At 47.1% G+C, this 15,017-nt stretch overlaps 1 protein-coding gene across 1 annotated transcript in view; it reads right to left on the bottom strand.

Moving 5' to 3' along the window:
• Uaca (uveal autoantigen with coiled-coil domains and ankyrin repeats) overlaps positions 1 to 525 on the bottom strand; it is an 89,787-nt gene extending 89,262 nt beyond the window's left edge. Inside the window, exon 1 of the mRNA XM_059268030.1 lies at positions 399 to 525. Coding sequence (XP_059124013.1) covers positions 399 to 482 — 84 coding nt within the window. The 5' untranslated portion in view covers positions 483 to 525. The remainder of the gene's footprint in view (positions 1 to 398) is intronic.
• Positions 526 to 15,017: the final 14,492 nt, after the last annotated feature.

Genomic DNA, 15,017 nt, shown 5'->3' with positions numbered 1-15,017 from the left:
TCCCTATTCTCGCCCAGCCTGGCTGAGAACCAGACTTCCCCGTGACAGCCTCAGCGGAGGACACACAACGTCTCTCTCCCAACTCTGGCACGGCTGGAAGCTGCGGAGCCAGGCGGGTCCGGAGTCCGCGCGGGACGGCACCGGGTGGAAGACCGGCGTTACCTGGACCCCGGCATCGCGAGCACCGAGCACGATGGGGACACGCGAAGAACGGAGCGGCACCACGGGGGAGCAGAGAGGGGTCCCCCCCTCCCGCCGCGGAAAGAGATAGGAATGGGGTACCCCGCAAAGGCCAAAGTGAGGAGGAGACCGGGGGCTCCTCCTCCGAGAAGCCCAGATCCTCGGTGAAGGGCGCAGCAGGAAGGGTCCCCAGGGTCCCCGCCGCAAGCGCTGCTCACCGTGCTGGCCACCGCGGTGGGCGAGGAGGGCGACGTGGGGCCTGGAGCGTCCTGCCTCCACAGCCGGGACTTGAGGCTCTTCATGGCCACGGCTCTCAAGGGTCCCGGTCCCCCACGGGACTGCAGGCTGCCAGCGCGAGGGCCGGAGCAGCGGACGCCCTAGAGCGCGCCGGGCCCGCCCCACCTGCCACCTGGGGCCCCCGGGGGCCTCGCTCAACAGGGTCCCTCCGGCAGCCAATCGGACCCGCTGCCTGGCTAGGGTGGGGTCAGCCCCGGCCAATCGGAAACCGGGAAGGGGGCGGGACTTCCCTTTTAAACTTCATAACACCCTTCCTCTCCCCTCTGGAGGAAAAGTTAGGGAACTTCAGCTCTGCAGCGCGTGGAGTGAGCGGAGGCGCAGCGCCGGCTCCTGGCCTGTGGTGCCTGCACTCTTGGGTGGTCTGAGGTTAGAGAGATCCAGCCTAGACCGGTTCTTATCTCCCCAGACTCCCTCCTCTTCCCATTCGCGAGCCCTGTATAGGGTAAAATTTTTCTTCTCGCATCAGGTCCCAGCTTACCTACACACTAACGAGCTTTCAAACAACTTCCCATTCAGGATCTTCAATGAGGGCACGAACCCCAAGACCACACATCTCACAGCCACACACATGGGAAACTCTGGGACAAACAAGCTTGTAAGAAAAAGGAGCTGGTTAGGCAAATGAACAGTTAACAGACTTGGGCGCGGTGGATGCAGTGTGGCTGGAGAGCCGGCTTAGCAGTTAAGAGCACTGGCTGTTCTTGTGGAGTAGCTGGGTTCGATTCTCAGGACCTAACAAACTTCTCTAGCCCCAGTGCCAAGGGAGCTGATACCCTCTTCTAGCCGCTGTGGGCACTGCACACAGGTGATGCACACTTAGACTTAATAGTATAATTCAAGGCACGCGTTAAGTGTTCATGTACCGCTGTGGAGGGAAAGATGGAAAGAGGTGCCATCAATAGAGCTTCACAGGTAGCTAATGTGATGAACGAAATTGTCCAAGAGGTTAGAAAAGGAGTTCGGGGTAAATGTAACTGAAATATATTGTATGTTAAAATCTCAAAGAATAAATGTAAATATATTGTAAGGGTGTCGTGTCCTTTTTGTAGAGGCACAGACGTGAGTATACAAGGCATTAGCTCATCCGACTCAGAAGTCTGAATTAATGAAAACCATCTAAGGGTGGAATGAAGACACTCTCTGGTGACCAGCACCCAATAATGTCCTATTAACAGGATGGCTTCAAGAATTTTCCTTGGAGTGAGATCTCCCCAGCAAAATATTTATTCTCACATACATTCACATGGAAAAACAAACAGACTGGGATTCTCACAAAAGCTCTTTTTGTCTCCAAGGACAGTTTCTTTCTTCAGCTTTCCCTCAGAATGGCTCTAGGTTTTGTTCCAAAAGTGTGAGAAAATCTTCAGAGCTCTCCTGAAGACGCCGCCCTCAGAGCCTGTAGTCCTCAGCAGAAGTCAGTAACAAGCACCTGAAGAAACAGATAGTTTTCTCCTGGTTAGACTTAGGGAGTCTTGACTCCCCTCCCCGTAAAGATCCACAGCTGTTCTGACTTAGCTGCCTGTGATCCCAGGGTCTGTGGGTGGGAGGTTGCTGTCTTCCCTGCTGTGGAGAAAGCCAGCATTATCTCATGCTGGACTCCAGAAGCTTCCCAGCCCTTGTCCCAGTTCCCAGTTCTCACCTTGCCTATCACAGCAAGTGACTAATAGATGGCTCACTGTGGTTGTCAGCTTGACACACCTGGGAAGAGGCAACCTCAGCAGAGGAACTGCCCCCATCAAACTAGAGTGTGAGCACATCTGGGGGACATTTTTGTGGTTCCTAGTTGACACAGGAGGGCCTGGACTATGGTGGGCAGTGTTAGAAAGGTAGACTATATGAGCCTGGGAGCAAGCCAGTTCCTCCATGGCCTCTGCTTCAGTTTCTGCCTCCAAATTTTTGCCTTTAGTTCCTGCCTTGACCTCCCTCAACGATGGACTGTAACCTGTAAGCCAAATAAACCCTTTCTTCCCCAACTTGTTTTGCACCAGAAAGCAAACCGTAAAACTAACCATCAACTGTCAGTGGTAATGGTGCATGATGATGCACACCTTTAATCCCAGCCCTTGGGAGGCAGAGGCAGGTGGATCTCTGTGAGTTGGAGGCCAGCCTGGTCTACAGAGTGAATTCCAGGACAGGCTCCAAAAGCTACAGAGAGACCCTGTCTCGAAGAAAAAACAGCAACAAAAACAAGCAAACAAACAAAACCTAACCATCAACAAAAAAGGCTTACACAGTAACCTTTGCTGGAAACTCAGGTGGAATCGCGGGAGTGGTAGTGTGTGCTTGTATCCCAGCATTCAGGATGGTGTATTAGTTATATTTTATTGCTGATAAAATATCAGAGCCAAGACAACTTATAGAAAGAAGTTTTATCGGGGCTTATGGTTCCAGAGGGCTGGAGTCCATGATGGTGTAGCAGAGGCAGGAAGCAGGCAGACGTGAAGTCTGGAGAAGCAACTAAGAACCACAAACAGGAAGCAAAGAGCTCATTCAGATGGCTAGAATCTTTTGAAACCTCAAATCGTGCCCCCAGGGACACGCCTCCTCCAACGAGGCCACACCTCTTAATTCTCCCCAAACTGCCACCAAATGGGGACCATGTATTCAAATGTCTGAGACTTATGGGTGGCCTCTCATTCAAACTGCCACAGATGACTAAGGCTGGAGAATTGTGAGCTCTAGGCCAGGCATGTGGCAAGACGCTGTTAAAGAAGGAGTAATGGGGGCAGGAGAGAAGGAAATTAGAAGAAAGCGGAGAAGGAGAAGAAATGAAAGACAAAATGGAAACACAAACAGGAACCCTTCAGCAGCTTGGGGATAAAATCTGCCTACTTGGCACCCAAGACTCTGCAGCACAGATTAAGCCTTTTCTTCACCTGGCATTGGAAGCCAACTAGCCTGGGCCCATTCTTCAGTCAGGGGCCATGGCTACCAGTGTCCACATCTCTACAGAGACTAAGCAGTCTTCTAAAGAAAAGCATTCATCTGACAGCAATCTGCTCTTCAGGGTGGTTGGAAAGGACTGCAAGGCACAGGAGCGCCCTTCCTGCCTCTGTCTCTTGAGAGCTGGGGTTTCAGACATGATGCTCCGCCACGCCCAGCTTGTTGGGTTATGCGTCAATTAAAAGGTGATTTTATAAAATAAAGCAGGAGTCCTTCCAAGTATGCTCCTCCAACAATAACTTCCCTGGTTGCTCAGCTGGAAGCATCCACCCCTCCCCTGACCCCACCCTTCTACACAGTCACTGTGACTCTCAGATGTCACTACTGCTGAACTTCATCCCCTAACATGAGAGAATAAGGTCATTTTTAATATGTATTTTTGTGCGTTGTGTGTACAGACCTGGGTGGCGGGGCTGTGCAGTGTGTGGAGGCCGGAAGTCAGCATCAGGTGTCTTCTCTGGCCACTCTTCACCTTATTTTTCTAGAGGAAGGATTTCTCACTGAACCTGGGGCTCAATGATTCAACCAAACTGTCAAGCTCTAGGAATCTGCCCTTCTCCACCTCCCCGAACTGGGATTACAGCTCACAGCCTGCCCGACTTTCTATGTGGGTGCTGGGGATTTGAACTCATGCTCCTGCTTGATAGCAAGCACTTTACCCACTGAATCTTCTCCCCAGTCCCAGCAGCCATAATTTGAGTGTTCTAGAATGCTAGTATGATGGGTAGTCAATAAAAACTTCTGAATGGATTGATCTGTTATTTGTGCTCATTGGAGTGAACTGTGGTTTTCTTGCTAAGTTTCCAGGTATCATTTACTTGGGACCCGGTCAGCTGTGAACACAGGTGGAACAATCTAGGGGTTGTGTTGCTGCTCAAGTACTCCACATCTATGGTAGGGCCTTGAGATGAGCACCCTGCCCCCTGCATTCTGGTCCCCCGACTGGATCTTCCATGTGTTGCCTTCAGTAGCCTGTCTCCCCTGCATAACTGGCTGTCAAGTTAATTGTGGCCTTACTCTCTGCTGGTGTCGCCTGGGTGGCTGGCTTCTTTTTGTTTGTTACCGGATAAAGCAAAGGCAACAGCCACGGCCACAAGTATAGTTTGCATCAGGCTCCAAAAATGTTGGGCAAGTTTTTTTTATGAACTGTCTGCGTGATGTCCACATGGTGTCTGTGTCCAGTGGCCTTCTGGGATTTTTCCAGTCTAGAAACTTGATAGCTGACGTCTGCTCGCTCTCATTTGAGAGCAACCGAGGAGAGAGCGCCGCGCTGAGTATGCAGCACAGCTCTCTGTGCTGTTCCAGAAGCACTCTGTGCGAAGTCCAGGCACCGTTCTCACCTTTCAGCCAGGCAGGCTTGGTTTGATTCGGTTCATTATTTACAACAAAAAACAAAAACAAAAAAAAAAATTATCATCTCTTCAGAGAACACTTAAAGAGATTTTCTTCCTTACCACACTGAAGCTGCTAAAGCCAGTTTTAGAGTTTTGCTTTTATTTTTCTTTTGAGCAATATATGTAAACAGAAAAGACAACACACTTAAAAAGAAGAAGAAGAAGAAGAAGAAGAAGAAGAAGAAGAAGAAGAAGAAGAAGAAGAAGAAGAAGAATTTTAGTTATGCGTAGGCGTTTATGTCTGTGTATGCAGGTGCCCAAGGAAGCCAGAAGAGGGTATCAGATCTCCTAGAGTTACAGTTACAGGCAGTTGTGAGCTGTACAACATGGTGCTGGGAACTGAACTTAGGTCCTCTGGAAGAGCAACAAGTCCTCTTAACTACAAAGCCATCTCTCTAGCCCCCTGGGGTTTTAGTAGCCAGGTGGTAGTGGCCAGTGCCTTCAATTCCAGCACTCAGAAGACAGAGGCAGGCAGATCTCTTAAGTCCAAGGCCAGCCTGGTTTACAGAGTAAATTCCAGGACTACATAGAAAAACACTGTCTTAGGGGGAAAAAAAAAGTTTTTTTAGTATGCCACATTACACACACTTGGTGGTGGTGGTGGTGGTGGTGGTGTATACATAAACAACAAGGTAACAAAGATATCTCAACACTACAAAGGGTTCACACTGCCTTAGTACCCTACTTCTTTGACCTCCTGTCCAGAAACGTGTGCACTAGACAAGGGAACAGAGCCATCCTACATCGCTCGATCAGGTGTCTACTTCCTAAAAGATACAGCAGGATTGCAGATGCGGCCTATGTTCAGAGAGGGGAGCAATTAGAAAATAAGCCTGCAAGGAGAGAAGAGCCCAAGGTTGGATAGCCATCCTTGCAGGGGCATGAGTGAGAAGCAGAACCAGGTAGGCCAGGATACCCAGGGGACCTGCTAAAAACAGCAAGAGAGCAAAGGTGAAAGATGCTCAGATGATATGATGATAAAGATGGTCTCTCAGGAGGAGGGGAGTAAACAACAAGCCTAGTGAACTAACCTTCACACCCCTAACGATGCCTCTCCAAACAGGACCATTGCCTTCCAAGCAAGCCTCAGGAATCCCACATCCGGTGACCTTCTCAGTGATCCTGTCCAATGGCACCAGTCAACAGCCCCAGGTCCAGCCCCAACAGCCGGGACATCACTCATCCTCTCCTAGTTCTGATGCTCCGTCAGATAGCTGGCAAAGCCCCTCAGCCACAGGGTCAAGAAGAAGGGAACTTCAGTCCTGATCTCAGCCCCGAAATGAGAGCCCCAAGGCGGTTCTCACACCCTCCTCCCTTGCCACGCTCAAAACTAAAATCCATTGCATAAGTGAGCCTTAAAAAAATAAACAGCTCATCTTTGGCCCTAATTGTAAAACCATCTGTGTTCGGAGGCTGTTCGGTGACTCCATCCTGGAAAACTTGGCATGTGTGCCCAGGAGATGGCTTCTGCCCCGTATAACCTCCGGCCCTGGTGTGAGTTTGCACCAGAATTTCCAGGCCTATCAACTCCTTCTTACAGAAACAGCTTTTTTAAAAAATATGCACACATGAAGGAGCTTATGAGTGAGCAGGGGTACATATGCGGGTGTGTTGCGTGTGGAGGCCAGAGGCCAGCTGTCAGCCACTGTCTTGAGAGAAAGTCTCTTAGTAGCCTGAAACTCACCAAGTAGGCTGCCCAGCAGGTGCCTGTCTGCCTCCCTAACGCTGGGTTCTAGAAGTGTGCTGCCCACTCCTTTCTTTTTTCTTTTTCTTTTTCTTTTTTTTTTTTGTTTGTTTGTTTGTTTGATATAGGTTCTGGGGATTATATTCAGGTCCTTGTGAATTCAAGGCAAATACTTTACCGACTGAACCATTTCTCTAGCCACAGAAACAGCTCTACTCTCCCCTGCTGTGACTTCTTGTGTTTAGCTTAACAATGGCTCCTGTTTACCAGTTCTCTCACAGAAAAAGGCCTGCTTTCTATCTGTCTTCCTTAGCTCCTTGACGTTTACAGACTGTCATCTATCCATGGCACACGTAGCATGCCATTAGTTCCCTTATGGAAAGAGGTAGCAAAGCAGCAGGGACATGGGGGTGGCGGGTCACAGTCCAGATCAAAGGCAGCCCCCTCCACCCCCAATGCTGGCCTTGTTATCTGAAAGCAGCCGAGACCCTTAGCGTTATTTCATTGGATTCAGTAAGAAAATCCGACTGGTTTCAGTTGTGAAAATTAACCTTTGTTATCAGTCTTGTGAACTTAAGGCTCCAGAAATGTCGTGGCCTTCCCTTTAATGAGATGACTGATGGCCCTGTGAACCCAGGCTCAAGGCTGAAGCTCTCCATTACCCCCTTTCAAAGCAAGGTGATGTAACCCAGAGTAAAGATAACCGCCAGGAATCCAGTCCAGGGATCAGCACTCCTGTGAATCCAGGGAAGTATTTCCGGGCCTTGAAGTTTTCTTATCTTAGCTGAGATATCAGGATAAACCCAGTGGGGAGTTCTGGGAGATAATGATGAAGATGGCAAAGTCTGTCTCCACAGATCTTACAGTGGTAAATTCACTTACTCTGTATTTTTTTCTCTTCCAGATCCCCAAGGGACCTCTTAAAGTTCTGGTAATTTTCAGTCAATGGTAGGGACTGGTTGATTAGATTACCAGCACACAATGCAGCCGAGTCCTGGCCACTTACTACAGCACAGCCAAGGAAGAACACTACAGGAAGAGTAAGTCAAGCTGTGCCCGGTGCATGGCTCGGCCAGTGGAGGGGCTTGCTGCCAAGCCTGACAACCTGAGCTCGACCCCTAAAAGCCACACGGTGGAAGAAGAGAGTCCAGTACTGCAAGTTGTCCTCTGACCATCACAGGAACACTGTGGCAGAAACATAGCCACACACATGCATATACATGCAACACACGCACGCACGCACGCACGCACGCACGCACGCACGCACGCGCGCACACACACACACACAAAATAAATATAAACACAAGGAATATGCCAAACAAAAGATGGATATGGTGGGATAAGTCTGCAACCACAGCTCACAGGAGGGCGGGGCAAGAGGATCACAAGTTCAAGTCTAGCCTGGGCTACATAGCAAGACACTGTTAAAAGCAAATCAAGCTCCCTCTCACTTCCTAATGAACTTAAGAAACATCCTAATTAACATTCCTAATCAACAGTGACCTTACAGTCTTCTAGTCACGTAAATTGAAATGACCGTTGACTGTTTTAAGTTCTGTTAAAAGGCACCAGATGAATCCATGCTCTGATAAAATTGTATGTAAACATTTGTCATCTATTGTACTGTTTATTATACATGAAAGAATACTTTAAATGAGATTGCAGGTAACACTTCATACTTTTGTTTGTTTGTTTGTTTGTTTTGGTTTTTCGAGAGGGTTTCTCTATGTAACAACCCTGGCTGTTCTGGATCTCGCTCTGTAGGCCAGGCTGGCCTCAAACTCACAGGGCCATCACTTATATCACCATATCCATCTTTTGATTGGCATATTCCTTGTCTTTACATTTATTTTGTGTGTGTGTGTGTTGCATGTATATGCATGTGTGCGGGTATGTTTCTGCCTCTGCCTCCGAGTGCTGGGATTAAAGGCGTGCGCTACCACCGCCCGGCCATTTCACAGGTTTTAATGTGCTATTTTGACTTCTTTCATGGAATATGCTGACAAATGAATACATCATCTGTATATAAATCTTGTTTTTTATGTAAAATATTCAGTCTAGATAAAATGTATATTGTAAAAGATTATTGTAAAAGATGGCTGAGTTGACAAGGTTTCCTGGACAAGCATGAGTACCTAAATTGGACCCCAGCACCCATGTGAAAAGCTGGTGCAGTGGATCACCCTGTAATCCCAGCTCTGGGGACGCAGAGACTGGGGATCCCTGGGGCTTGCTGGCCCGCCAGTATGGCTGAGTTCCAGGTTCAAATATTAAAGTGAGAGTGAATGAAGAAGACGTTAACACCAACCTCTTGCCTCCCTCTGTGCACACTTGTGCGTGCACACACACACAAAGATTAATCTAAAAATTTATTTTTTGCATGATACATGACTCACTGATTTTTTTTTTTTTTTTAGTTCGATTATGAAAAAACTAAGACTTTTGCTCCCTGGAAGAGAATGGTTAGTGATTTTTTCCCCCCTCCTGTATACCTCTTCTATAAATCTGTCTACAGTAATACATAATTTTTCATTGAAAATTAAAATATAAGCCAGGAGGTGGTGGCACACGCCTTTAATCCCAGTACTCGGGAGGCAGAGGCAGGTGGATCTCTGTGAGTTTGAGGCCAGCCTGGTCTACAGAGCGAGTTCCAGGACAAGCTCCAAAGCTACACAGAGAAACCCTGTCTCAAAAAAAAAAAAGAAAGAAAAAAGAAAAAGAAAAAGAAAATTAAAATATGAAACAAAATACAATTGCTAAGTAATAGTTGCTTGCCATGTTTCAGGGGAGGTAATCTTAAATCAAAGTCAAGCCTGGAATCTGGAATATTGTTCCATGTCACACTTTCGTTCCATTGTTCCATGTTATACTGAGGACATCAGAACTTGTCAACACATGCTTTATTCTGAGAGTTTTGTCTCCTGATCTGCTTTCATGGCTTCATATGATAAATTCCTTATATCGCCTATATTTATTTAGTAGTAATATCAATAAATACTCAGCTACAATGAACTGATTTACACTTTTCCCTATTGCTGCTTTTAATAAATGCTGTTGTCACACATAAATATATACAAGAATAACAAACACACTAAAACACCAACACAGTCTGGACTTCAAACAAGTTACATTTTAATTTCATCATGCTGGGGAGAAGTATGTATTATGCTCCATAAACTTCAAACCCACCCTTGGACTAAACAGCAATTAAGAATCGTTCCTTTGAACTTCAGAAGGGTGTAGCCACGCATTTATCCAAGATCAAGGCATAGCATTCTAAAGCAAACTAAAAGGTGAGCCTTCTCCCACTTCTGAGACAGGGGACTGAGAGAACAAGAGATGCCTGGGACCTGCCAGCTGTTGAGCTCATGACAAGTCAAGTCAAACATGCAAATGAATCTAGCCCCTCCCACTTGGTGGACAGGCTCACCTGAGTGAGCCCTGACTAGAGTGTCTTGGGAAATCCCCAAATGTGGGTCACAGAACACCACTGCCAACAGGGAAGGTGGTTCACGCGGCCACATAAACCCTTCCAGCCAGAAAACTCCATCAGCTCCATTCTGGTCCAAGTCAGCATCTGCCGCAAGCAGCTGACCGCTCCCTATTTTCAATGGTTTTATTTAAATCCCATTTCAACCTTTCAATTGTTGACTCATTCATGAATGCAGTGGATAGTTAAGGAGTGCTGTGGTATGTTTCTATATACATGTGTGTGATGCTCAAATCAGGTAAACCTCTCTCTTCTCAAATGTCTACCACTGATTTATGTAAAAATTCCAAATCCTTTCTTCTAGCTTAAAAAACAAGCACATAGTACAGCATTATCTACTGTCAGCCTATTATGCAATAGAATTCCAGAAGTTCTTTCTTCTATCTAGTTATAACTTAGGACCACCCTTCTTCCTTTCTATCTCACCTTCTCCTGTAAATCAGATTTTTCCCTCAACAGAAGACTGGTAACACATTTCATTACCACAGTCCTGATTTTTTCTTTTTAAAGAAGAAAATAAACACGGGAAGGGAGAGCGTGGTCCACATTAGCGAACCCGTAACTGCAGCCCTTGAGTTTGAAAGGTGACTTTCAGATTCCTAATGAACAAAACCATGTGTCACATCAGAAGAGAAAGACAGCAGGTCCTCAGCAACTGTCGACGCAGCATTCTGAAATAAATGTCAAGCAAGGGGTGGCTTTACACGAGGGACAGGAGCATTATAAGAGGTAGTCTCAGCTACAAGAAATGTCTTCGTTGGGCATCCATCCATTCCTACGGCAATTACTGGTTTGTCACAGCCGATGTGCAAGCCACTGATAGACTCAGCAGGAACCATTAAGCAAATAGGTGGATGGTGCCCCTGAGTGGGTGCAAATGATGATGTTTTGAACGGAAGCGTAAGCATCCCCTTCAGCCACATTGCCTGGGCTGACCACTGAGCCGCTGAGTGAGGCCGTAAGACTGAAACTCACTGGAAAGGTGAGGTCGGAGACATAGGTTTAGGATTCATGGACAGAACAGATGAGTGGACCTTAAAACCATGGAAGCAGGAGAGAGATTTCACAGAGGAAGGACCTGGGGCTACGACATAGGTACTTAGAAATCAATCAGAGAGAAGGTACCAGCAAAAGAGGCTGGCAGGGAATGTCTAGAGAACAGCAGCAGACCAGAGGATGGAATGAGGCAGCAGCCAAGAGAGGGTGGCTTTTCAAAGATCCAGGCTGCCGGATACCTCCGAAAGACCGAGAGTACAGGAAAGATGAGCAGCCAATGGGTTTCACGTTACAGGTGTTACCAACGACCTTGGTGAAACAGTTCCCGACAGTTTGGGGGAGGGAAGCTTGGTTAGAGGAGATTTTAGGGAGATGGAAGACAGTAGGGTAGAGATTGTAGTATGGAGGGAGCAGAAAAACTCAAGAGCATCTAGAGAGTGGTGGAGCATCTGTGGGAAGCTTTCCATTCAGCGGTGTGAGCCATCACGACGTCTGTACAGGCCGGGAGGAGAACGGTTCCTCAGTGAGGCAGCTGGCGAAACAGCCGCACTCATCTATGGGAGGCAAGTCCTTAAGAAGGCAAGGAGGGACGTACGCACTTAGAAGCTCAGGCACGGAGGGACGTACGCACTTAGACGCTCAGGCACGGAGGGACGTACGCACTCAGATAGACGCTCAGGCACGTATAAGGGGATGTGGTGGAAGCTACGGGTACCAGTGTAAATAGACAGCACATAGAAGGAAGAGGTTTCTCATGAGCCACTGTCATCATGGGGAACGGTGCGTAGGAAAGGTTGAAAGAGAAGGTGAGGTCTGATGGAGAGGCCGGTACATTTCAGGCTTAGAGTCCCCGAATATCAGTGAGGTGAGGTATGCCTGATCTCAGAAAGAGCTAGTAGTATTCTTCCTAGAGGGGAGATCACTTCTCAGCTGCTGTCTTTCCAAGGCAGCGCACACCTACCGGGCTCCCAACAGCTGAGCCACGAGGAGCCCAGTTTGTTTGTGTTCAAAAGCTGAAGGGACTGGTGGGAACGGTTGTGAATAACACACTGTGTTCCACCCTTCTGTGCCCCCCCTACACTACAAGCACTCTACCCAACATTTATTAAAATATTACTAAGTATCTAGCACTGCGCTAAATTCTTCACAGGCATTATTTGAATACTCCTAGCAACTAAGTGGGTAATGTGTTCTATAACGATATCCCAGTTTTATTAAATAATGGACCGGGAGCTTACATTGCTAAATTATATCAACATTAGAGTTGTCCAGGAGAAGGACGGAGAGTTAGCAATTACGAGTCAGGCCATGCTGTTACGCACAGAGAGTGTAAATGGGCGTCACACCACAATTGGAAGCAATATTTGTGCCTGTAAATAGTTTGTACATATGGGAAACCGCAAACCCAAGGTGTAAATGAAACAATTTTGTGCATCCACATGAGATGCCATAGAAAGTTAATATTCAGACAGAAAGTCAGCCCCTGTTGAGCCGGGAACTCTGACGTCACCAAGCTTGGTGCCAGACTCCACCAGAGGTGTGCTTGTAAGCTGTTTAACAACCGGCTTTTTGCAACTGGGTGGGAAGAGGACTGACTCATCTCAGCAGTTGCCAGTTGCCAGGGTGTAAATACTTCCATCCTGGAGTTCAAGCTAGCACGTGACCTCAACCATTTCACCAAAATTCTTGGAAACGTCTCCGTGAGTCAGCTCCAGCACAGCACTAAAAGAACCCACGATGAGCCACGAGACCACCAGGGAAGTTTTCTGGGGTATCTCGTGAGGATAAGGGGATAAGTTAGAGATTATAGAACCACTTTGCCCTGTGACACACACACCAAACCTCCTACAGGCCAAGTTAATGAAAGAAAGAAGGAAGCATCAAGTATGAATTACAGTGATATGAATGTATCGCTGATCTTAGATTAAGAAATAGGTATGACAGGTAATAGTATTTCAGTCCTGCTCTTTCATTCCTATTGCAAAGTCCTGAAAGGATTATGTAAACAAGACAGCAGCTGAACGAAGTTTCAGTATACAGATTTTTCAGACTGATCGCTTCCTGTGTGTAATGTGTATGTGTGCATGTGTGTGAGTGTGTGCGTGCGTGCGTGCGTGCGTGCGTGCGTGTGTGTGTGTGTGTGTGACTCCAGGCCCATGTTCTTGAACAATAGTTGACACAGCTTTCCGGAAGAGGAGGCTGAGACGCTGCTGTCAGTTTAGCCAGCCATGAAAGCAGCTGAGTTTTCTGTATAAAAACAATTCACTCAGAGAGACTTAGCACTAATTCCATCTTAACAAAGGGCCGTTGATGGTCTAGCTCCCAGCTCAGGAGCAGTATGCTTACTAGAGAGGAGCATTCATAGAGGCTCAGGTGGCTGGGAGGTGAATTTCAGAGTTACGTTCTCCCAGTTCCGTTTATGATTCATGTTAGCACAGAAACAGTTAGATTCCAGGCCTAAAACAAGCCTTCTAGGTAGAGCTGGGTTTCCTTTTAGATCTGTCCTCTAGAACTCCTTTTTTTTTTTTTTTCATCCCCCGAGATGAGGTTTCTCTGTGTAGCTTTGCGCCTTTCCTGGAACTCACTCTGTAGCCCAGGCTGGCCTCAAACTCACAGAGATCCACCTGCCTCTGCCTCCTGAGTGCTGGGATTAAAGATGTGCACCACCACCGCCTGGCTAGAACTACTTCTTAATGTCAATGTCCCTGGTGTCACATGGACATCATAATCTTTTTTTTTCTATTTATTTATTTGTGTGTGTGGTGGGGGGAGGGGTGCAACACACCACAGCATGCACTTGGAGGTCAGAGTACAACAGAAGAGAGTTGGTTCTCTCCTTCCACTATGTGGGCCACAGGGACTGAACTTGGCTCCTCAGGCTTTGAGCAAGCACCCTTGCCTGCTGAGCTTTCTTGCTGACCAAAACCTACAGTCTTTCACTTAAATGAAAAACCTAGCCAATGGTACCTCCAAATCAAGACTCCAGAAAAATACTTTTTTCTTTTTCAAGACAGGGTTTCTTTGTGTTAGACATATATTAATAAAACAAACAAACAAACAAATGACATTACAAATAGGATTCTTCAAAAATAGAAAGAATTAGGCCATTAGGGAATTTATGACCAAAAATTTATTCATGAACTCACTCAACATTTACTGAGCTCTTACTCTGTGCCAAATGCTGTTGAGAATACTTAAAATTCACCACTGTGTCCAAAGGAGTAGGGCTTCCCTGGCCCTTCTGTGCTCTTCAAATATCCCCCTTTTGAGTCCCACCTTGGCCTGGTCTTGGGTCCCCATCCCTGTCACATCAGAGGCACCAAAGTGATGCTCATAGTAGTGACATGCCTTCTTCTGACACAATACCTAAGCGTGTTTACTAGAGCACAAAAAAATAATTCCTGCTAATGCAACTGGAGCAGAAAGAGCTTAGAGGAGGTAGCCTTGAGAGGTGCGAGGTGGGGCTGGTGTCTAAATCACGAGAAGCCAGCCTGGTAGGATAGAGTGCGCTTGGGACTTTCCTTGGCGGGGCATCAGGGCTTTGTAAGGGGTATTGGTGACTAGATCAGTGTGCTGGTTAGTTTTGGTTTTTGTATTTTGTCGACTTGCCACAAACTATAATCATTTTGGAAGAAGAGACCTCAATTGAGAAAATTCCTCACTAGATTGGCTTGTGCACAAGTCTCCGGAGCATTTTCTTGATTAACAATTGATGTGAGAGAGCCCAGCCTGCTTTGCACAATGCCATCTCTAGGCATGTGTTCTGAGTTGTATAAGAAAGCAGGCTGAGCAATCCATGGGGAGCAAATCAGTAAGCAAGCACTCCTCCACGGTCTCTGCTTCAGTTCTTGAGTCCAGGTTCCTGTCCTGGCTTCCCTTGATGAAGGACTATGACTCGGAAGTATAAACTTCCTCCCCAAGTTGCTCTTGGTTATGGCCTTTATCACAGCAAAAGAACCCTAAGACATCTAGGGTTACTGCAGTAGAAGTGATTGGACACGCAAGCTGGTTGAAGTTCCTAATGGCTGATAGG

Source organism: Peromyscus eremicus, chromosome 7 (assembly GCF_949786415.1).
Source record: "Peromyscus eremicus chromosome 7, PerEre_H2_v1, whole genome shotgun sequence".
Classification (NCBI taxonomy): domain Eukaryota; kingdom Metazoa; phylum Chordata; class Mammalia; order Rodentia; family Cricetidae; genus Peromyscus; species Peromyscus eremicus.
This window is presented reverse-complemented; position numbering and strand designations above follow the sequence as displayed.